This window comes from Desmodus rotundus, chromosome 2 (assembly GCF_022682495.2).
Source record: "Desmodus rotundus isolate HL8 chromosome 2, HLdesRot8A.1, whole genome shotgun sequence".
NCBI classification, from domain to species: domain Eukaryota; kingdom Metazoa; phylum Chordata; class Mammalia; order Chiroptera; family Phyllostomidae; genus Desmodus; species Desmodus rotundus.
Window position 1 is genome coordinate 167,213,963 of NC_071388.1, and position 23,289 is coordinate 167,237,251.

Consider the following 23,289-nt stretch of genomic DNA (forward strand, 5'->3'; position numbering starts at 1 on the left):
GCAATCGAAAATTACAACCAAGTAAGATGATGCAACAGTTCTTGGGCCCTCATAAAAGCTGGCTCTGTGGTAGGATGGAATAGATTTTATAAGAGAAACTAAGTTTAAAGAATCAAGAATACTAATGAAAAGCAGACTGTTGAGGTTTTAAATAACCTATTTTTCTGTTCTTTTACTGTGTTTGGAAGTGGCAGCACAAATTATGAAATACAGACATATTAAGGTAGTTTGAAAGATATCTAATCTCTATCAGAAGACAATTACTGGCTGAGCTCTTTCTTAATGACCAACACAATCTATCTTGTTCCTTCGTTGTCATCTCCATCACTATTTCCAGGTAGAATAGTTTGCACCTGGCTCTTATAAACTGCCATGAAAACAAACCATTTATGTAGGGCTCTGAGAGATCCAAATCTATTTGTTAAAGGGGCTATTTCTTTCAGGGGGATAGTGGGGGAAAGAAGGGGAACATGTTCCTTTATACATGTTCCTTGACATGGACAACAGGGAGGAGATTGATTGGGGGAGTGGGGGTGGGGGGAGTGGGGGAGAGCAATGGGGAAAAAGTTGGGAAAACTATAAGTGAACAACAATAAAATATAGTGGAAAGCTATAAATAATATAATAAGAAAAATACAGCTGTATGAATATTGGCACAACAGGGAGAAACTATTCCTACTATTTGCTTCTTTTCCCCACGGCCCATTTTCAGTGCATATAAATTCCTTCCTCTGGTGGTTTCATTTTGGGCCCCAGCTATGACTAAATCTAAGAGCTCAAAGAAAAACACAGCTGAAAACACTGCCTGGTGGCTTAACTCAAAACTACAAATGATAGGCATCCAAACAAAGCTGAGCAGGCCTTCAGAAAAAAGGCTGATGACTAGAGGCCCTGGCTGGGTAGCTCAGTCCATTATAGCATCGTCCCAATACTCCGAGGTTGTGGGTTCAATCCCTGGTAAGGGCACATACAAGAATCAACCAATGAATGCATAAAAATAAGTAGAACAACAAATTGATGTTTCTCTCCCAAATCAATAATAATATTGAAAGAAAGTCTAATAACAAGAGCTTGTTTTAGAAATGTGGAGTATTTGATAGTAAGTCAAAAAGAAGGCCTTTATCATAGTTCTCTTAGGATATTTTTCACAGCCCTACTAAAAAGAAACATTGAGTATTCTAGTCCCCTACTATATGTAAGAAAAACATGATAGATTTCTCTGGAACTTGAAATGGACTGAGTCTATGCTAGCATAATAAAACCACAAAGCAATGACAAATTTACATGCAAAATGAAAAGCTGAGCTGTGCACCGAAATCTCTTTCATTTGTATTTCATTTATTCTTATTCAGTTCTGAAAGCTTTTGGGTCCATGATTGTTCTTGAATTGGTAAACCTAAAGCCCATGAATTGTGATCCCAGGGTCTCGAAAAGGAAACATGTTCTACCTTCAAGTATGTTAGGCATAACAATAAAGAATCAGCTGGAATATGATCATTTAGATTTCATTGCTCTTTTTAGAAATCTGATGGTAAATTCCTTCTGAGACTGTCACGGATGGTGACGATGTTCTTGTGTTTAAATCTCTAGGGCACCTCAAAAAAGGACTATAAATTGCTATTCTCTGTTGCCATTTCTCTACAGAACAGAATCAATTTTTTTCTGCAAAGTAGTGCTAGAAAAGATGAAAAAGAAAAGCTGAGTACAAATATACTAAGCCAAAGAACAAATATGCGTAACTCATAGACCGACCCAGGCAACAGTGCGTTGACAGCCAGAGGGAAGAGGGTGGGAGATGCGGGCAGGTGGGCAAAGGGGAGGGGTGGGATATCTGTAAAAGTGTCAGCAATAAAATTAAAAACTTAAAAAAAAATTTAAAGGAGATATACTAAGGACTTAAGAGACTTATCTCCATTTTTTGTGAAGGTAGAAAATCCCATTTATTATAGGAGTGGAACGTAATAACTGAAAGATATGCTGAGCATTCTTAATGGTGTTATGCAAATAAAATTACAGCCAACTTTTCTTACCTGAAATATCTCTGGTATTATACTGCCATGATCACACTCAAGGAGACATTAGAGTTATAGGGGACTGTGAAGTGTGCTATGGTCCAGACACCGTGAGGGTGTAGCCTCCACCTGGGTCTGTGTTTCTGCCCCAGTCCACTCCCTGGAATTACCCTCAGCTCTTGAGAAAACATAAACGTTTTCAGAGTAGTCACTAGAGGCAGCCCTTGTGACTAGGTCAACAGAGGTGTATGTTGATGAAGGGAAAAGACGAGCAGTGGTATTTTTAAATTAGAAAGTAGACAAGGAGCCTTACAAATTCAGTTGTGACCTGAAGAAGGAAATATATAAAGACCACTTACCTTAAAAGAGGCATAAGTCAATATTTACAAATTAGAACCTAGACAAGGAACTTTACTACTTCCCTTTTGAACCAAAGAAAGAATATTTTTAAAAAACTTGTGTCTTAGAGCAGGCATGATTTGATATTTCATCTTCATTTTGGAAGAATAATTTTACTGCATGTAGAATTCTGGGTTGATAGATATTTTCTTTCAGTACTTTTAAATGTGAGCTCACTGTCTTCTGGAGTCCATTGTCCTGACCATCTTATTATTGGTTTTTGAAAACATTTTTTTTTAATTGGCTGCTTTTAAGACACAATATTATCTGTTTTTAGCCTTTGGAAGTTTTGATATGATATGCCTATATACAATTTCACTTTTTCCTTTCTTTTATTTTCTGTTCCTATTTGGGGTTTGTTAAACGTCAGGACTATGTATCATTTCATGTTGTGGTTTTTGTTTTTATTTTTTATTTTTTAATTATTGGCCATCATCTTCTTGTCTTCTAGTTCGGAGACTCCAATTACCTTCATTTTATACCTTTTGTCTGTGTCTGAAATATCTGTTATGTTCTGTCCCACTTTTTCCATTCATCTTTTTCTCTGTGTACTTCAGTTTGGATAATTCCACAGAACTGTGTTTTAGTTCACTAACTTTTTTGTATCTTCAAGTAGGTCCAACACGCCTCTACACCACACATTGAATTCTTAAATTAGGATGCCATCTGTTGAAATTTATGAAGTTGTTTCTTTTCATGGATTATATTTCTATGTTAAAATTGTTTATTTGTAAGTTTATTCTGTTAATGTTTCCCTGTCTCTTTATCAAACATATTAATGAGAGTCTTTCACAGCTAACTTTAATAGCTGAATTGCCTGCCTGTTTCTATGTCCTCCTTTCTCTTAGTTATCAGTCCTGTCCTTGTGAAAAACCTCATTATTTTCATTGAATGCTGGATATCTATGTTTAAGAAACTTCAAAGGCTCCAAAATGTTAAGCAATTTTTTTCAGATGTTTAAAGTGTTCACCTTTTTTATCTGCAAGGGAGAGTATGGGACCGATAACTTAACCCAATCATAAATTATGCTCGGGTGAGGTCGGATTTCAGTTTTGCTGTGACTCAGTTTGCTATGTTTTGTATCAGTTCTAGTCTTTCAATGAGGAATCTGCAGGCCTTTGTCTCTGAAATTTATGTTCTGTTTTTAAGAGGGTTTTGAATTATTTATTCACCTACCCTTCAGAATCTCTCAAATGTCTTTAGAGGGGACAAGTTGTGTGTTTGAAGCCCCTCAGATCTTCAGTTTTGTTACTCTGGTCCCACACAGCCACCAAAGTCTCTCCTGGACCCTCTGTTCTCCTGCAGCAGCCCTCTGCCAGGGGCCAAATAGGACTTGTCAGCCTCTCTCTCTGAAATGTCTCAGATGTGTAGTTTCTTTTGCCTTTGCAGGTCTTCCTGCCTTCTGTAATTTATCTTGTTTTTCTAGGTCTGATAGGCGATGTCATTGGCATGCCGTGACCTTGTGCATACTGCCACAAGCAAAACCTTAAAATCTAATATGAAAGCTGTTTCTTGTTTTCTGATTAGTTCCTAGTTCTGGGACTATCCCATGTGACTTCTACTCAGTCTCATAGTAACTGTTCTCTCACAGCCCAGGCTGTCAGTGGCTGTGTCTTCCGTCTCACTGCTTGGCTTCATCAAAGGTGACCTTTGTCACCTATTTATGATGGCTGTGAGCTTGTACTATACCTTGAAATCTTAATTCTGGTTCCTATGGCTGAATTGTCTCTCAGAACTCCATTCCACCTACTGACTACGTTTCAGTTTGGTGTTGAGGACTCAAAATTGCTGCCTCTACATCCGCTCCACACCCTGCAAGCCTCTGCGTGTGCATGTGCTAACTCCGAGCAGCGGCTCAGGACGGCGGGCTCCCTGATCTGTTCTCTGATCGCCATGCCACAATGGACATAAGTTATGGGCAGCCTTGCTTAATCATTTTATTTTCCCAGAACTTTCCCAAAATAAATACTAATCTTGTTTCACTTAGTCATATCTACCTACCTGTCATCCAAAAACCAGTACGTATTTTTACAATATGTGGATTACAAAACAAATGTGAAACTGAGAGAAGTTTTAAAATAAAAACATTTAATGTAGAAGATTTTTTCCACTTCATTTATTAATTTGGGTGTGCTTTGCATACATTTCTCAGACTGTAAGTCCCAGAACACATTTGACTGCAATTTCAACCAAATTGCATTATAGCGGTCACAAATTTTTCTCCTGACTAAATTTAGAAAGAAGGAAATCTAAAACATTCTCTCTGAATGTTTCAGAGAAGCTGCCCACAGAGATGGAGCACATACTGCTTTTAAACAAAAACAAAACCACAGCCATGCCTGTCATGGTCCAGCAAAACACACAGGTTGGATGGGAGAAAAACTACTTTCCCTGATATTTTGAATTTTACTGAGAAAACTGATGGAGAAAATGCAGCTATTTTTTTAAGCACTAGCTGAACAGCATAGGAAAAGAAGTGGAGAGAGAATATTTGCATGATTGAGACCTACAGGGGAGACCCAAAACAACTCAGAATTTATTTATAAAAAATATGTATTTATTCTTACATGTTTCAACTTCAGTCACCTTCAAAGTACTCTCCATTTGATGCAATACACCTATTGAGACATTTTTTCCACTGCTCAAAATAGTTTTTGAACTTGTCAATATTAGTGTCTTTGAATGCTTCTGCCATTTTTTGTTTCAACTCTTCCACATCAGCAAAGTGTTTCTCTTTGAGGATCTTTTTTCATTAAAGAAACAAAAAAGTCACACAGGGTAAGATTGTGTGAATAGAAAAGGAGGGGCATAGGGCTCATGTCCTTTTTTGGTCAAAAACCACTAAATACTCAATGAGATGTGGGCAGGCGTGCTTGTAAATCACCCACCATGAAATGGGCAAACACGTTGTAAGAGTTTTCAAAAATAATTCACTGAAGCCTAACGCAGCCTCTCACAACTATGCCAGCTGGTGCACTGATACAGATGGATTCCTAGAATGCTCACCTAGTAGGGAAGCCTGTACTAGAAGGTTCCCACTCTCCAAAAGATAATTCCATTTTTTTTAATCCCCCCTTGTATTCTGCAATTTTATTTTCCATGCAAAATGCAGTATTAGAGTCTCCTGAAGGAAGGAAAAATACGTTATACACTGGCTACTGTGTAAAGTCTGTGAAGTTGTAATGTTACTCTCCTGTTAGTAGGTTAAAAGAGGTGAAAAATCAAACTCTAGTCAGTAATACTGTAGCAGCTGGAATAATTTGATTTAATGAGGGACTCTTTAAGTCCAGAGCTATATAGGGGAAAGTGGTTCTACTCATAAGAGTTAGTCATAGTTTTTCTTGGTAATTAAATATCACCACGACATCAGTTTCAGTATTTTTATTGATAGACATTTACAAAAAAATAAAAGCAGGCAAGAAATTATTATTTTGTCAGCACACTTTGTAAACTTACATGGTCTCAGTTTTTAAATTCAAACTTTGGTTTGAAAGCATGTGGAATTGTAGCAACTATACTAGATGATTCTCGCTGCCTAAGAAAACACTTAGAAAATAGTTTTTAATAAAAAGTTTGACTAGCATATAGGATTGAATGTTGATAGGTAAATAATGAAATGACCTCTACACATTGGTTCCCACTGTTTGAGTATATTTAAGCCATTTGTTTTTTAATATAAAGAAGCGTATGAGATGTTTTAGGTTTAGTTGAGATGAATGGTTAATATTTTATAAAACTCTTTTTAAAGCAAACTATTTTGTTTTGTTTTTGAAAACTTGTAATGACATTAACTTTAGATTAATAATGATAAATTTATAGAAAAGGTCTTAAATGACACTGTCTTTAACAAAAATGTTAGCAATATAAAAATTCTAGGTTTTTTTCTTTATAGTTCAAGATAATTTGGAAGGTTAGTCTGATCTCTTTTCCAAGATTTGTTTTAAGGGCTGGTGTTGAATAATTACGTGTAAGTCTCACTGACCTCTCCAGTAGTCGTCGCTGCTGCGAGAAGGATCTGCCTGCAGAGGACTGTCTTAGAGTCCCAACATGGTGTGGGGCAATCATTTTTTTAGTTATTAGTAAAAACATAATAAATATGGGAAGTGCTATAAGTTAATGATTAAGTACTTAATTCCATACATCACAAAATTTAATTGGCAAAAAATTAAGGGGGCTTGAGTCAATTTTCACTCAGGTTTTTTTTAACGTGACACAGAGCCCACTCATCATGGGAAATGAGTCTACACAGCAGAGATTTGGCTAGGCATGCCATATTTTCCTAAATTTTAGAATTTTTTCACTTGCCCTGTAGCCACTTCCTTAGGTAGGCTTTGACTGGTCCTACTTAGAGCATGAAGAAAGTGGGTGACAATCTCAAGTACATCTATAAAGAGACAATCCAACGGAGGCCTCAATGTGAATGACAGAGACATTCGAACGAGTCCATTGCAATGTCCATTCCTGAACTTCCCTTTGGGACTGACATATTGCGAACAAAGCCAAGGGTCAACTAACAGATTAAATCCTGGTTTTTATGACAACTGCAAGGAAGAAAATCCATGTAAACTGAATTTATCATGGTGCAGTTAAATAATAGGGTGGATAAGTTGGTTCAAATGAGTGCCATTGACCACAAAAGCAATTAAAATATATTTATAATAAAGTTTTGCATATGTTTTTGGTGGCCAGAATCTTGGCTTCATGCCAAAGTGGTCAGACAAAACAACTATGAATGAAAACAAACCTATACTCTGCTGTAGAAGAATATTGAAAAATCTCAATTTTCTTTCTTCTGTTAGTGCAGGCATTCTTGGCTCTAACCCTATCAGTTAATGCTTATGTTTAGAAAATGGTAAAGGAATGCTTTGCTAAATGAAATAGCCCAGGTGGCTTCTTTCGTGTGACTTGCCATCATGCAGAGTGATGGTGGTTTTGTGAGATTCAGTACTAGTGTAGTGAATTCTACCCGCCTGGCGTACGACTGGTCACACTACTTTCTCTTCTGCCACTCCTCTCGTGTTGGTAAGACAAATGTGAAACCATTGCCACAGCACAGCATGATGTCACTTTGCTGCTTCAACCTGCCATTTTATAAATAAAGGGAAGGCAATTATCCATTGCATTGTAGAATTATTTTTATTTCTGTTTTGTATTCTTGGCATGAAATTAACTGAAATCACAACATATGCTGTCAATCATGTGTTATAATATCTTTAGTAAAATAAAATGTGATTATACAGCAGACTATAATTGTAATTTGTTGACAAGTGACAAAAATCAACTAAAGTCCTGTCAAATAATTAGAACAGCTCTCAAATGAGTGAACTAGAAAAAAGCCATGTGTTTGAATACTAAATGTTTTATATATATATATATATATATATATATATATATATGTTTTTTTGATATTCCCCAAAAATTCAGAGTATGGAAGAAATAGAAATTATTTTGGAATCATGCAAAACAGGCTTATAAGATAAAAGAAAATAATATATTTTCTAAAAAGGACTTTCATCTGGGTAACCTAATATATTCAAGACAGACATTCATAAGGAAAACTAACCAATCTCTCTGAGTCAAATAAAAATTAGAGCTTTGGAAACAATTGTCTGCAGTTTCTGCAGCCTTTCACTCTGTTTTGTGATGTGCAATATAATTTGTGATGAAACACATTTTCAACTAAAATATTTATAGGTGTGAGAATATCCATCTTAATTTTGTTTGTATAAAAGGGAAGGGCTGGAAAAAATTTTTCTAAGCAAATGGACAGGAAAATAAAAGTGGGGGTAGCAATACTCATATCAGACAAAATAGACTTCAAAAAAAGTTCCATAAAGAGAGACCCAGAAGGTCACTTCATAATACTCAAAGGAAGAATCCACCAAGAAGACATAAACATTGTAAATATATATTCTCCCAACATAGGAGCACCCAAATACACAGAGAGAATCTTGGAGGACTTCAAGAAAGATATTGACAGCAACACAATTATAGTAGGGGATTTTAAAACCCTAACATCAAAGATGGACAGATCTTCCAAACAAAATATCAACAAAGATATTGTGTCACTTAACAATACCCTAGATGAAATGGACTTAACTGATATATAGAGAGCCTTTCATCCCCCAAAAGCAAAATACATATTCTTTTCAAATGCACATGGAACATTTTCAAAAATAGACCACATGATAGGACACGAAACAAGCTTCAACAAGTTCAAGAAAATTGAAATCATATCAAGCATTTTCTCTGACCACAAGGGACTGAAACTAGAAACAAATGTCAAGGGAAAAACCCCCAAACACTAAACAACATGGAGATTAAATAGCATGCTATTAAACAATGAATGGGCCAAGAATGAGATTAGGGAAGAAATCAAAAAGTTTCTGGAAACAAACGAAAATGGACTCACAACAGTCCAAAACCTATGGGACACATCAAAGGCAGTCCTGAGAGGGAAGTTTACAGCTATACAGGCCTACCTAAAAAGAATAGAAACAGCTCAAATAAACAACCTAACCCTACACCTACAAGAACTCGAGGAACAACAACAAAGACAACCCAGAGCAAGTAGAAGGAAGGAAATAACCAAGATCAGAGCAGAATTAAATGACATAGAGACTAAAAGCACAATTGTAAGGATCCACAAATCCAGGAGCTTGTTCTTTGAAAATATAAACAAAATCGACAAGCCCTTATGCAGGCTCATCAAGAAAAAAAGAGAGGATCCAAATAAACACAATCAGAAATGAAAGAGGAGAAGACTACAACTGATACCACTGAAATACAAAGGATTGTAAGAAATTACTACGAAGAACTGTATGCCAAAAAATTTGAAAACCTAGATGAAATGAACAAATTTCTAGAAAAATATAACCTCCCAAAACTCAATGAAGAAGAAGCAGAAAGCATGAACAGACCAATAACACCTGATAAAATTGAAACAGTAATCAAAAACCTTCAGACACACAAAAGCCCAGACCAGATGGTTTCACAGGAGAATTCTACAGAGCATTTAAGGAAGAGCTAACCCCCATCCTCCACAGATTATTTTAAGAAGATGGAAGACTCCAAATTTATTTTACAAAGCCAACATCATCCTAATCCCAAAACCAGATAAAATATAACAAAGAAAGAAAACTTCAGTCCAATATTGCTGATGAACGTAGATGTTAAAATCCCCAACAACATATTGGCAAACTGCATCCAGCAATACATTAAAGAGATCATACACCATGACCAAGTAGGATTCATACCAGGGATGGAAGGATGGTAGAATATTCGCAAATCAATAAACATAATACACCACATAAACAAAAGCAAAGACAAAAACCACATGATCATATCAATAGATGTGGAAAGCATTTGATAAGGTACAGCACCCATTTATGATAAAAACACTCAGCAAAGTAGGAATAGAGGGAGCATTCCTGAACATAATAAAGGCCATATATGAGAGACCTACAGCCGACATCATACTCAATGGACAAAAACTTAGAGCTTTCCCACTAACATCAGGAACAAGACAAGGATGCCCTTTCTCACCACACCTATTTAACATAGTATTGGAAGTCCTAGCCACGGCAATCAGACAACAAAAAGAAATAAAAAGCATCCAAATTGGAAAGGAGGAAATGAAACTGTCATTGTTTGCAGATTACATGTTAGTGTACATGGAAAATCCTATAGACTCCACCAAAAAACTACTTGACCTAATAAATGAATTTGGCAAAACAGCCAGATGCAAAGTCAATACTCAGAAATCAAAGGCATTCTTGTACACTGACAGTGAAACCAGAAACAGAAATCAGGAAAAAAATCCCATTTGATATAGCAACAAGAAAAATGAAGTACCTAGAAATCAACCTAACCAAGGAGGTAAAAGACCTGTACTCAGAAAACTACACAACATTGAAGAAAGAAATTAAGGAAGACACAAACAAATGGAAGTATGTACCATGCTCATGGATTGGAAGAATTAACATCATCAAAATGGCCATATTACCCAAAGCAATTTATAGATTCAATGCAATACCTATTAAAGTATCCATGACATATTTTACATATGTAAAAACAAACATTTCAGAAATTTATATGGAACCATAAACAACCCGGAATAGCCACAGCAATTTGGAGAAAGAAGAACAAAGCAGGAAGGATCACAATACCTGATATCAAACTGTATTACAAGGCCACTGTAATCAAAACAGCCTGGTACTGGCATAAAAACAGGCACATAGACCAATGGAACAGAACAGAGAGCCAAGAAATAAACCCAAGTCTCTACCATCAATATTATTTGACAAAGAAGGCAGGAAGATAAAATGGAGCAAAAATAGCCTCTTTAACAAATGGTGTTGGGAGATCTGGACAGCTACATGCAAAACAATGAAACTTGATCACCAACTTGCACCATATACAAAAATAAATTCAAAATGGATAAAAGACCTAAATATAAGTTGTAACACGATAAAAGTCTTAGAGGAAAACATTGGCAGGAAAATCTCAGACATTCCACACAGCAACATCCACACACACATGTCCCCTACAGCAAGGGATATAAAGGAAAGAATAAACAAATGAGACCTCATCAAAATACAAAGTTTCTGCATGGCTAAAGAAAACAGCATTAAAATGAAAAGAGAACCCACAGTATGGGAAAACATATTTGCCAATGATGCCTCAGACAAGGGCCTGATCTCCAAAATATATAAAGAACTCTCATGACTCCACTCCAGGAAGACAAACAACCCAATTAAAAAAATGGACAAAGGACTTAAACAGACACTTCTCCAAGGAAGACATACAGAGGGCCCAGAGACATATGAAAACATGTTCAGCATCACTAGCCATCAGAGAGATGCAAATTGAAACCACAGTGAGGTACCATCTCACACTGGTCAGAGTGGCCAACATAAATAAATCAACAAACAAATGTTGGAGAGGATGCGGAGAAAAGGGAACCCTAGTACATTGTTGGTGGGAATGCAGACTGGTGAGGCCACTGTGGAAAACAGTATGGGATTTCCTCAGAAAACTAAAAATGGAACTGCCCTTTGACCCAGCAATTCCACTGCTGGGATTATACCCTAAGAACCCTGAAACACCAATCCAAAAGAACCTATGCACCCCAATGTTCATAGCAGCACAATTTACAATAGCCAAGTACTAGAAGCAACCAAAGTGCCCATCAGCAAATGAGTGGATCAAAAAACTATGGTATATTTACACAATGGAATTCTATGCAGCAGAGAGAAAGAAGGAGCTTATACCCTTGCGACAGCATGGATGGAACTGGGGTATATTATGCTGAGTGAAATAAGCCAGGTGGTTAGGGACAAATACCATATGATCTCACCTTTAACTGGAACATAGTCAACAAAAGAAAAAAAGCAAACAAAATATAACCAGAGACACTGAAGTTAAGAACAATCTGACAGTAACCAGAGGTGGGGGAAGGAATAGTGGGGAGAAGGGTTTTCAGGAACTACTATAAAGGACACATGGACAAAATCACGGGGGAGGGTGGAAGCAGGTGAGGGAGGAGGGTTTGGCTGGGGTGGGGAGAAAATGCAGACAACGGTAATTGAACAACAATAAAATAATTTAAAAATTGGAAAAAAATAAATCACTGTATCTTTGCTTTTATTTCTATATGCTCCGGAATGTATAAAGTTGACATTACTCATAAATATAATATGACCATTGATCTTATTTCAATGTTTGAAAGTATAACCATTGATCTTATTTCAATGTCTGAAAATGCCTATCTTTTGTTCTTTTGGAATACAGTTTTGTAGGTAGAAAAATAGTTTTGCTTACTGTGCTTTTGTCTTCTGGCATTTCTTATTGTAGGTGAGATTTTTTCCTGTAGTAATAATTTTTTGCCAATCTAACCAAAATTTTTGATAGATTTGCAACAATAACAATGACAACAACAACAACAACAACAACAGTAATTACCTACCCTTTTTGCTCCAAACTGACTTAAAAAAAAAAATCAGGTGCCTATACTTATATATAAGATTAACCAATCAGATGCAACCTTATAATGCGATGTGACCAATAAGATGCAACTCTATTATTTGACCTATATATTAATGGTTCAAGACTGGGCATTCACACAAGATGGCTACTTTTGTGTTGGCTGTTGTCATTTTTTTTTTTAATTTGGCAATCTGAGGGAAAATAGTCAGGTATTTTCTATTTTAAAAGTTGAGAATTGTTGCTTTATAGTGATATCTACCCTTTTTTTTCCCCCCACCTTTTCTAATCTCTGACAACCACTGAGCTATTCTCCACTTCTATAATTTTTTCATTCAAGATTTTTATATAAATTGAACTACCTAGTTTGAGACCTTTTCCAGTTGATATTTTTTTCACTTCGTGTTTTGTGTATAATTAGATCTATTTAAGTTTTTGTCCACTATGCCAATCTCTGTCTTTCAATTAGTGTGTTTACACCAATTGTAGTTAATGTAATTACTTATATGTTAAGTCTTAAATCTCCTTTGTGTGTGTGCGTGTTCTGGTTTTACTATTTTTTTTTCTTGTCCTACCCTCCTGTAGGTTACTTAAACATTTTTTATGATTACATTTTGATATATCTATAGTTTTTGTGAGTGTTTTCTATTTGTATAGATTTTTTTAGTGATTTTTCTGTTATATATACATAGCTTATCAAAGTCTCCTGGTGCCAACATTTTATCAGTTTGAATAAAATAAGTAAACTTTATCTTTCTTTAAGACTCTATGCTTTCTCTCATTATAATATGATATTCTTAAATATTTCCGCTATAGTCACTGGGAACCACGTCAGACAATCTTCATTTGGGTTTCAACTGTCAAACATAATGTAGAAAACTCAAGAGGAAAGAAAATTCTATGATATTTACCCATATTTGTGCCCTTTCCATCGTTCTTGCTTGCTTGTGATTAGAGAAATTCCTTTCTTTATTTTAATTTTTAGAGAGAGGGGAAGGGAGAAAGAGGGGGAGAGAAACATCAATGTGTGGTTGCCTCTTGGGGGCCCCTCACCAGGGACCAGGCCTGCAACCCAGGCATCTGCCCTGACTGGGAATTGAACCGGCGATGCTTTGGTTTGCAGGCCCGCGCTCAATCCACTGAGCTACACCAGCCAGGTGAGAAATTCCTTTAGCCAATTGTTTTAGTACAGGCCTGCTGGTAAAAATTAGTTTTCCTTCACCTGAGGTTGTTTTTATTTCCCCCTCATTCTTGAAGTATAGCTTCACTGGATATGGTATGCAGAGTTAATAGTTTTGTTCAGCACTAGAAAAATGTTGTGTTGCTTCTTTCTGAAACCATCGTTTCTGGTGAGAAATATGCACATTGTTCTTCCCTTTGGTAAGGTGCCATTTTCTCATGCTGTTTCATTACCGGTAGCTGGTTGTGAAAATGCCACAGTTCCTCTGGCTTCCATTAAAAGGAAGAAGAAGAGTAAACAGAAGTTTTCTGTCTTTTAGAAAGTAGGTGTCCCTTTCCTGGTCCTTTAGTTAGAGAAAGTAGGCCTTTTTTTGGAAATTTCTTTTTTTGCTGGTTTCTTTTAGCATTTCTGGATTCCCAGTTTTTCCAGCATTCAATCCCAAATATGAGTCAAAGAAAGCCCAAGGAACTCACTGATGTGCTGTTCCTCATGTCCCAAAGCCCCTAGCTGGTCTGCTTTTTTCTCTATGCCATTTAGTTTCCTTATGTTTGTTAGGCATAATTCTACAATCACATATATGATGTAAATATAAATAAATGATTATATATAAACAATTATATATTTATACATAATACCCAAGGTTTTAAAGCCATACTTAGCCCAGTCTAGAGATTTTCACTTTTACTGAATTTTTTATTTCCATGATTAAATTTTGCATTTCTAATTGTTTCTTTTTATATTAACCTGTTCTTTTTTTACTTTAGCCAAATTTTGTTTTAACATTTTGTGAGTTTTTAAAAAAATGGATTACTCTCTTTTTTATCTCTTGGTGGGTCCCAAATATTCTCATTATAAAGACATTTTTACATTGCTCTGTTTTCTTTCTTTTTTTATTGTTGTTAAGTTACAGTTGTCCTATCTTTTTCCCCATTGCTCTTCCCTACCTCGCCCCCCAACTCCCATAGTCAGTCTCTCCCATTGTCTGTGCCCATCAGTCCTCTGTTCACATTCCTTTGTTTGCCCTTTCCTCTTCTTTCCCTTGTTATCCTCTCCCCCCTCCCCTCTGGCCACTGTCAGTTTGTTCTTTATTTTCAAGTCTCTGGTCCTATTTTGCTCATTTGTTTGCTTTGTTGATTAGGTTCCACTTATAGGTGAGATCATATGGCATTTGTCTTTCACTGCCTGGCTTATTTCACTTAGCATAATGTTCTCCAGTTCCACCCATGCTGTTGAGAAGGGTAGGAATTCCTTCTTTCTGCTGAATAGAATTCCATTGTGTAAATGTACCTCAGTTTTTTGATCCACTCATTTACTTATGGGCACTTAGGCTGTTTCCAGCACTTGGCTATTGTGATTCAGGATTCTTAGGGTACAGTCCCAGCAGTGGGATCACTGGATCGAAAGGCAGTTCCATCATTTGCTTTTTAAGGAAATTCTATACTGTTTTCCACAGTGGCTGCACCAGTCTGCGTTCCCATCAACAGTGCACTAGGAACTGCTCTGTTTTCATTTCATCTGGAGAAAATTCATCTTAGAGTTGCTTTTCTGGCAGTCATCCTTACATGTTTCTTTTCTTCTTATGTTTGGGGATTTAATTTTCAAGTCATTATCTATGAGAATCCCATCCCTCACCACCTGTGCTCACCTTTCCTTATTAATGTTCTAGAGTCTCTCTCCATTCATTACCACAGACTTTTAATCTGGAATCAGATCTTAATTTGGATCTCAGGTCTCCTGTTTCACGGTGATTTTAGAAATAGAGCAAGTCCAGGCACTGAGCCCACGGTGCCTTGTTCCAAGTTGTCTGCTTTCTCCTGCCTTCCTGGATTCAGAGACCAGTGCCTTTTCTCAGCCTAAATCATAGAGCCCTCTTCTAGTCTCAGTCAGCAACACTGCCTTCTGTCCCTTCCTTCTCATGAAGTTAGTCCCTTTACTCAGGAAAACAGGTCCCAGCTGTCTCTGCCTGCTTCTACAGCTAAAGTATTTCAGGCCAGTGGTTTTTTACCTGCTTATTGCATTTTGCTTTTCTTATGTTTATGATCCATAGAGATATCTGACTAAACTTTGACTTTGGTTGGATCACTTTAGTCATCTTTTTATATTTAATCTATCATTATTATTGCTTTTGAGCAGAGGAATCTTCAAAGCATAAACTTACAACACTCTTTTTATTGGAAATACTCCAGTTTCCTCTAAACTGACTTTCCCCCTCACATTTCCAAAATAACTGCCTAAAATGGAGATTCAAATGGCTCTGTTATCGAAATTCATCAAAAGTCTGTATCTTTTGGTTTATTGCTAAGAAACTAGATCTTTCCTTACAAAAGCATTCTGTATATGAGTCAGTGCTCTTCTGAAGCCAATATTCTGAATAAATAATGCATTTACACAGTTTTAGTTATTGTCTGAGGCTGGTATTGATAAAATAGTATATCAAATTTGACTATCATTTATTTTTAATTTCTCTTTTGATATACGAAGTCTGTCCAGAAGGTATCCAGACATGTAATATGAAAATAGAGACATTTATTGAAGAAGATACAAGAAACATTGTACACAGGACAAGACACTTCAGTCCCCTTCAAAGAAGGCACCATGGGACCTCACACAGTTCTCCCAATCACCACCAGCTGCCCCATCATATTTTCCTCAATCTCATTGACAGTCTGAAATACCTTTCCTTTCAAAGATGATTTTAGTTTGGGAAAAAGCTAGAAGTGTCAGGGCACCAAATCTGGGCTGTAGGGGGGCTGAGTCACCTGAGTGATTTGATTTTGCAAAAAGACTGCATGAGACGTGATACATGAGTGGATGCATTGTCATGATGAAGCTGCCAATCACCAGTTGCCCATAGCAGCCTTCTGAATCATCTTGTGGAGGAATGTCCAAGTTTAATGCAAAATTTGATGCACATTCATTGCTCTACTCTCTCAGTCATTTTCAATGTGAAGGCCACACAGTACATGTGCTCACTCAACAGTGTCTATCCAACCCCCACACTGACTAGCAGAGCAAAGTCGTCATTGTTCACACATGCACATTCCAGTCTACTCTCCTTGGCTGTCAGGTTACATCAATGTCATGCAAACTGTTCTCATTATATTAGCAATGGCTGGACTTTTTCCAGACAGATGTCATACATTATTCTTGATCCAGATGCCTTCCCAATATCTAAAAACCAACAACACAAAATATATACATCCTTGTTTTTCTACCAAGGTTACCTTTTAAATGACTGGGACAAATAGTTACAAGAATTGTAGTGCCTGTACCATTACCTGGACCTGGTAAAATGATTTAAAGAGGCCTGTTAAACCTGTTTAACAAGTTTGCAAATTAAAACTTATTTGTTTGTATGTACTTATTTATTTTTTCAACTACTGTTTATATTCAATATTATTTTATATTCATTTCAGGTGTACAGCACCAGGTGTTAGACATGAAATACTACTTATTCAGGACTTAGTATGAGTAACTAATTGCACTACTATTGTATTTTGTAATATAGAGAAGCAGTGAACAGGAGGTCTTGTATTATAAAACACAGCTTTAAGATACTGGTATATTTATTTGACAATCTGTTTTTATGTGTCAGCTATGCTACTGTGCTAAGAGCTGTGGAAAAAAATCAAACATAGAAGCTAATCCCCATTTCTTTACTGGTTATTTGAGGAGATAAAGCAAAAGTGACCATAATACAGGGTATATAATGATGTATACTATGAGACAGGCATAGAGAAAGTGCTGTGGGTACCGAGTAGAGGAAGATGGCTTCTAATTGAAAAGAGGGGAAACATAATTTGGAAAGAGTTCTCAGAGGATATGTCTTTTGAACAGAACTTCAAGGACTGGCAGTACAGTATTTGGTATGAGGGAGGAGCATTCTGGGTATGAGGAGCACAGACACAGAAGCAGCAGGCTGGGGGGATGTGTAATCAAACAGGTACTACTCGTATTTTCTTTTATACTTTGCTCCTCTTTTCCCCAACATTTAGTCAGTAAACAAATCAAAGCTAAGAGCTCTCCTTATTACTGAATTTGTTTGGAAATCATTTCACTCCTTGTTTTTCCACTAACATATCCTTGCTTACCTTCATCTTTCAACAACTGTAATTGAACATTGAAAATTTCTCTTGGTGACCTTAATCCTACCTTTTTCTCTCTAGCTCTTCAGTTGTCCCCATAACATTTTTTTTTAAATCCTCACCTGAGGATGTATTTATTGATTTGAGAGAGAGGGAGAGAGAGAGAGAGAGAGAGAGAGAGAGAAGAGAAGGAGAACATCTGTGAGAGAGAAGCAGTGTGAGAGAGAAGCATCGACCTCCCATACATGCCCCAACATCAGTACGTGTCCTGACCATGTTCAGATGCACACGCTGTACACATTTTTCGTGTGCAGAATGATGCTCCAACCAACTGAGCCACCCAGCCATGGCTAACATTTTTTAAAATTATATATTTTCCATGAACTTCCTTTCAGTTCATTACCTACCATTTTAATAATAACTATCTGGTGTCACTCAAATCATATACAGAATCCCAACAGTAAAAACAAAGCATAGGCACAGGGTGAATTGTATTCATGCTTTGTGATTTTTATTTATTTATTTATTTATTTTGCTTAAGTTTTTATTGATGGATGATTTATTTATTATTTTTAGAGAGAGGATAAGGGAGGGAGAAAGAGAGGGAGAGAAACATTGATGTTAGAGAGAAACATTGGTTGGTTGCCTCTCTATCGGTTGCCACCCGCATGTGCCCTGACCCGGAATCAAACCAGTGACCTTTAGTTTTATGGGACAATGCCCAACCAGCTGAGCCACACCAGTCAATGTGTTAATAGGTGATTTTTAAAGAAAAGTTTTAGATTTACAGAAAAATTTAACAGAAGGCATATTGAGTTTCCATTTATCTCCCTCATTATGAACATTTAGCATTAGTCATTGAAGTGTTATATTACTGCAATGAATGACCCAACAGTGATATATTATTATTAATTGAAACCCACACTTTATTCAGATAGCCTTAGTCTTCACCCAATGCTCTTCTCAGGATACCCCATTACCTTTAGTTGTCTTGTCTCCTTAGACTCTTTTTAGCTATGATGGTTTCTCATGCTTTCCTTGTTTTTGATGATTATGTTAGTTAGGGTTCTCCAGAGAAACAGAACCAATAGGATATAAAGAGATATATTCAAAGAGACTTATTATGAGGGATTGGCTCACATGATTATGGAGACCATTAAGTCCCACAATCTGTCGTCGGTAAACTAGAGGCCTAAGAAAGCCAATAGTATAGCTCCAGTCGAAATCTGAAGGCCTTAGAACCACAGTGGGGGACAGTAGTAAAAATCCTGGACTAATTCTGAGGTGTTAACTTAAGGTTTTACCAGATCTTTTCTGAGCTTGCCTCTTTCTCTGGGCATGCGTAGTTACTTTCTAATTTCTTCTAATGTGCAGTGGCTTTTGAATGTCATAGACTTTAATGTTTGGCTCACAAAATGGGAAAAAGGAAAAAACAAAGGAAGGGGGAAGGGGCACTAACTCTTCAAATCTTCCAGAAGTCATTTCAGCCTGAGGCTGAAGAACTTGTAACAATGGGGGGAGGTGCAACAACAATGGCTGCTCTCCTCTGCCTGCACGTCTGAGATCAGAAGCAGCAATCAGTGATCAGAGCATAGATCTCTCATATTTGGAGGACGGGATCCTCTTTACTTGCCCTGGCACCCAATGTGCCTGGCTGCCTGCCTTGGGGCTGGGAGTAGGGGAATAGTAAATTGACTAAAATTAATCAAAATTGACTTTCCAAGTCTTCCCCTCGAAATTACAATTCTTCAACAGTCTCCAGAGTTCCAAAACAGTTACATCAAACAGATTTTTCCAATACGGTTCTTGTCTAGATGCACGTATTCCTGGTGCTTCCTCCGCCACTGGCTTTCCAGCATCACCTCTGTATTGAGATTTGTCTGATGTTTTCCTATGAGCAGACTGAGGTTATGGGTTTTTGGGAGGCAGATCACTGAGGTAAAGTGCCATCTTCATCACAATGCATCAAGAATTCATACTATTAACATAATTTCTGACTGTTGGTGTTGGCCTTGATCATCTGGCTGAGCTAATGCTTGCCATGTTCCTCTACTGAAAAGCATTTATATCCACCTTCCCTCTTTTCAAACTATACTCTTTAAAAGGAACTCACTCTGATGTCAGATGGGTGCTAGACTTATTAGGGTGATCATCTTGTAGGTTATATACATGTCTAATTACTATGTTGTACACCTAAAACTAATATAAGTGTTCTATGTAATCTGTAATCGAAAAATATAAGTAAATAAATAAATAAATAAGTAGAAATTTACTGTGCACATCCCATACTTAACGAGTGGGGAGTGAAGCTTTCATTTTTCATATTTTTCACTCCTAAAAATAAGCTTAGGGTGAAATGAGGAAGGCAGAGGTAGGAAAACCACTGACGTTCATGAAGATTAAAGGAGTTGTCTATGGTCATGACAGAAAAGTAGAATCACGTTAGGAATTAGCGTATTTTTCAGACTACATGACACACCGGACCCTAAGATGCACCTAGGTTTTAGAGGAGGAAGATAGGAAAAAAAATTTGAAGCAAAACATGTAGTCCTGCTCCTGCCTCCTGTGACCCTGCTCCACCACTGCTCCCCCACGCCAGGGAGCCAGGTAAGCTACATTCGGACTATAAGACGCACCCCCCTTTTTCTCCCAAATTTGGGGGGGAAAGTGAGTGTTATAGTCTGATAAAATGTACCCTAGTGACTTCTTCAAGAAACAAATTCCTCAACCAGCTCCAGTCAAGACTCTCGAGGCTTTCTGTAGTTTTCTATCTGTTTATATATCTTCCACTTCTTAGTCTCTGTAGTTCTCACTCTGTTGTAGTTCAGAAACTTTTCCTTGTTCTTTTATCATAGTCTTTTCTATTTCCTTCTTTTTTAGACTTTATTTTTATATGCACTTTTTTTTATCACAACTAGTTTTCCTAAAATCTGATGAAATTGCATTGCATATTTTTAAAATAACCAGACAATTGTGTTCACATTTATGTGCATCTGCACAACCTTCCCAATTTAATAATAACCTGTTAAAGTAAATGGAAATGTACTTACGTCATTGGATCTCAGAAAATCCATGAGCTATTCTTGGCTTGCTTTGTACTTTTGCCTGAATTGCTTTGACTTGTGTTAGTCCTATTCCTTTCGTGAATTTAAATGTCTCAAAAGCATTCTCACTAATCAATACCCAAACCTTTCCAGACCATTCTATCTCCATCTCCATCATCAGTGAGGACAATATTCTTTGAAACATTATGCTTAGTTGACTTTTGTATTTCTCTCAAAGTAAGGAATTTCTTCTCAGACGAAATGGATCACAATAAATACATTACTAGGGGGATCCCATTTGATATTTACTTAAAAGATGATAGCAAAAGACACTTCACATTACCAGACAGAAGTGTTCAATTCAGTATATTTACAGCTGCCTGACAAGGAGCCAAGCAATTCTAGTAATTCCAGCGAATAACTGTGATTGCTGTCTTCAACTAATAGTTTACTTTCTGCCTGCCCTCCCCTGCACCAGAGACGTAAAATTCCTTAGAAGGCTCTATACGTTTTTAAATCTAGTAACTAGTATAATAATATCAGAACAAACAATAGTTACATATACCATTCATTCTAGTTGCTTGGCTATTTTGGTTTCTTACTATATGAAATATCAAGTTTATATATTGTGGATTATATAAAAATTTTACTGTATATGTAAAAATTTTACTATATATACATTGTATATAGTATATATATTTATACTATATAAAACTAGTACATAGTTACTGTAAAAAGAAAAGCAAACAATATGGATAAGGATAAGACCAAATGTGTTATCCAATTACCCAGAGATAACTACATTTAACATATTGGTATATATCCTTTGCATACGTATTCATTTCTCTACCATCTCTATATTGGTATTTTATCTGTCTTTTATAAAATAAAAATACCATTATATAGTTTCCAAATCCTTTTCATCTATATATCACGTGTTCACGTCATTAAATACAGATCTGTATCTTTAAGCAGACAGTCTTTGATGAACTCCTCATTCAGTGTTTGGATTGGTCTCTCAGCATGGGAACTAACCTAGGAGTTAGGAAAAGGGGAACTGGGTCAGGAAGCCTAGAGGCAGAGTCCTAGCAAAGTAGGTGAGGAGATAGGGAAGAAGCCCAGCGCGGAATGTCCTCCCTTCATGAAAAAGGAGTGTGTGAGCACCTCTTTCTCCTCTCTCCCCTTTCTCACAACTTTTTTACAGACTATGTAGAAGTTGCAATGTGCTGTCACAAGAAATATTTCTGACAAAGTAACTTATTCTTTCCAGTGGCATACAGAAAAGAGAAGGCCGACTCTATGAGAGTCAGAGTAATTGTGCCAAATGACAAAGGAGGTTTGTTCTGCGGAATGGCCAACTTGAGGAAGTTTCACAGAGAGGCTACAGTCCATAGACAGGGGCAACAAAATCCATGAGCAGAGGAGGTCGTTTATGTCTTAGCACACTAAGGTTGGCGACGCCAATAGTTGTTCTAAGAGTCGTTTTCCTGGGCCCCTTCCTAGACTGCTGGAAGGTGGGCAATTTGGAATTTCAGGCAAGATTTTTTTTATTGTCTTTTTAAAAAGCCTTGGGAGAAGATGATCTCCGAAGGAAACCATCTCTTTCTGCTCCCCTTTCCTTCTCAGCTGTTAGACTAAAGCCACAAATGTTACATAAGCATTGGCCATAGTACGTCACGTTGATCTGTGTTGTTGAAAATATTAATGATATCGTAAGAAAGAATATCACCTTTCTAATGAATTACACCTACTTCTCTTGCAGAAATAGATGACAAGAGGGTGACCAACACACAAGCAGAAGTAAGTTTTCTTACAATTTGTATAAACAGGTGTTCAGGTCAAAAAACACCATTACTTGATTTTTTGCAATATAAAATATGATATCAATATAACTGTGATGCAAAAACTATTTAGTTTGCTTTTCCTGACTGAACATACAGTAAAATTTGCCATTAAATCTCTGCTGTAGGGTGCCTTAATTCTCTAACAATGAAATCTAACCCTTGAAAAAACTTATAAAATAAACCATTCCTTGTAATGGTAAGATATGGTATTGATAATTTCAATTTAGTGACTGCTGGCATATGACCGTCATGGGTTGGGGACAGCCAATGCTGAAATTCTGAAGCAAAAATATGGGGGACAGGCACCACTTGAAGGGTTCCGGGGTGTGGAGGCAAGAGCAGATCATGAGGCCAGAGTCTCCAAATACACAGGTAGGAGTTCACATAGAGAATAGGAACCGGGGAAGGCTAGCGGCACTGATAATATAGAATATATACAGTGCGGAAGCGAGTAAACTTGCAGCCAGAAATGAAACAAGTATTTAATAAGTGGCATGCCGACTTAGTAGTTAGTTTTGATGGCTGCATAAGTAGGCATATAGTAAACACACAGAAAAATGTAGAAAGACAAACTATCAAATACTATAAATTTAATGAGATTGTGTGTGGGAAAATGTTTTGGAAATTAAACTTTCATGTAAATATAGTTTTTACTTAAGTTTTACTACTGTTACATAATAAACAGTCTTTTCTAAAGAGTTAATTTCCTACTTACTATTTGAATACGTGTGCACAACTAAA

At 36.8% G+C, this 23,289-nt stretch overlaps 1 protein-coding gene across 2 annotated transcripts in view; it reads left to right on the plus strand.

The window, feature by feature from the left end:
• The window catches only part of PPP1R1C (protein phosphatase 1 regulatory inhibitor subunit 1C), a 127,675-nt gene that overhangs the window by 41,446 nt on the left and 62,940 nt on the right, over positions 1–23,289 (plus strand). For both annotated transcript variants that reach the window (XM_024561570.4, XM_024561569.4), the window contains exon 3: positions 22,467–22,504. In XM_024561570.4, the coding sequence (XP_024417338.2) occupies positions 22,467–22,504 (38 nt within the window). The remainder of the gene's footprint in view (positions 1–22,466; positions 22,505–23,289) is intronic.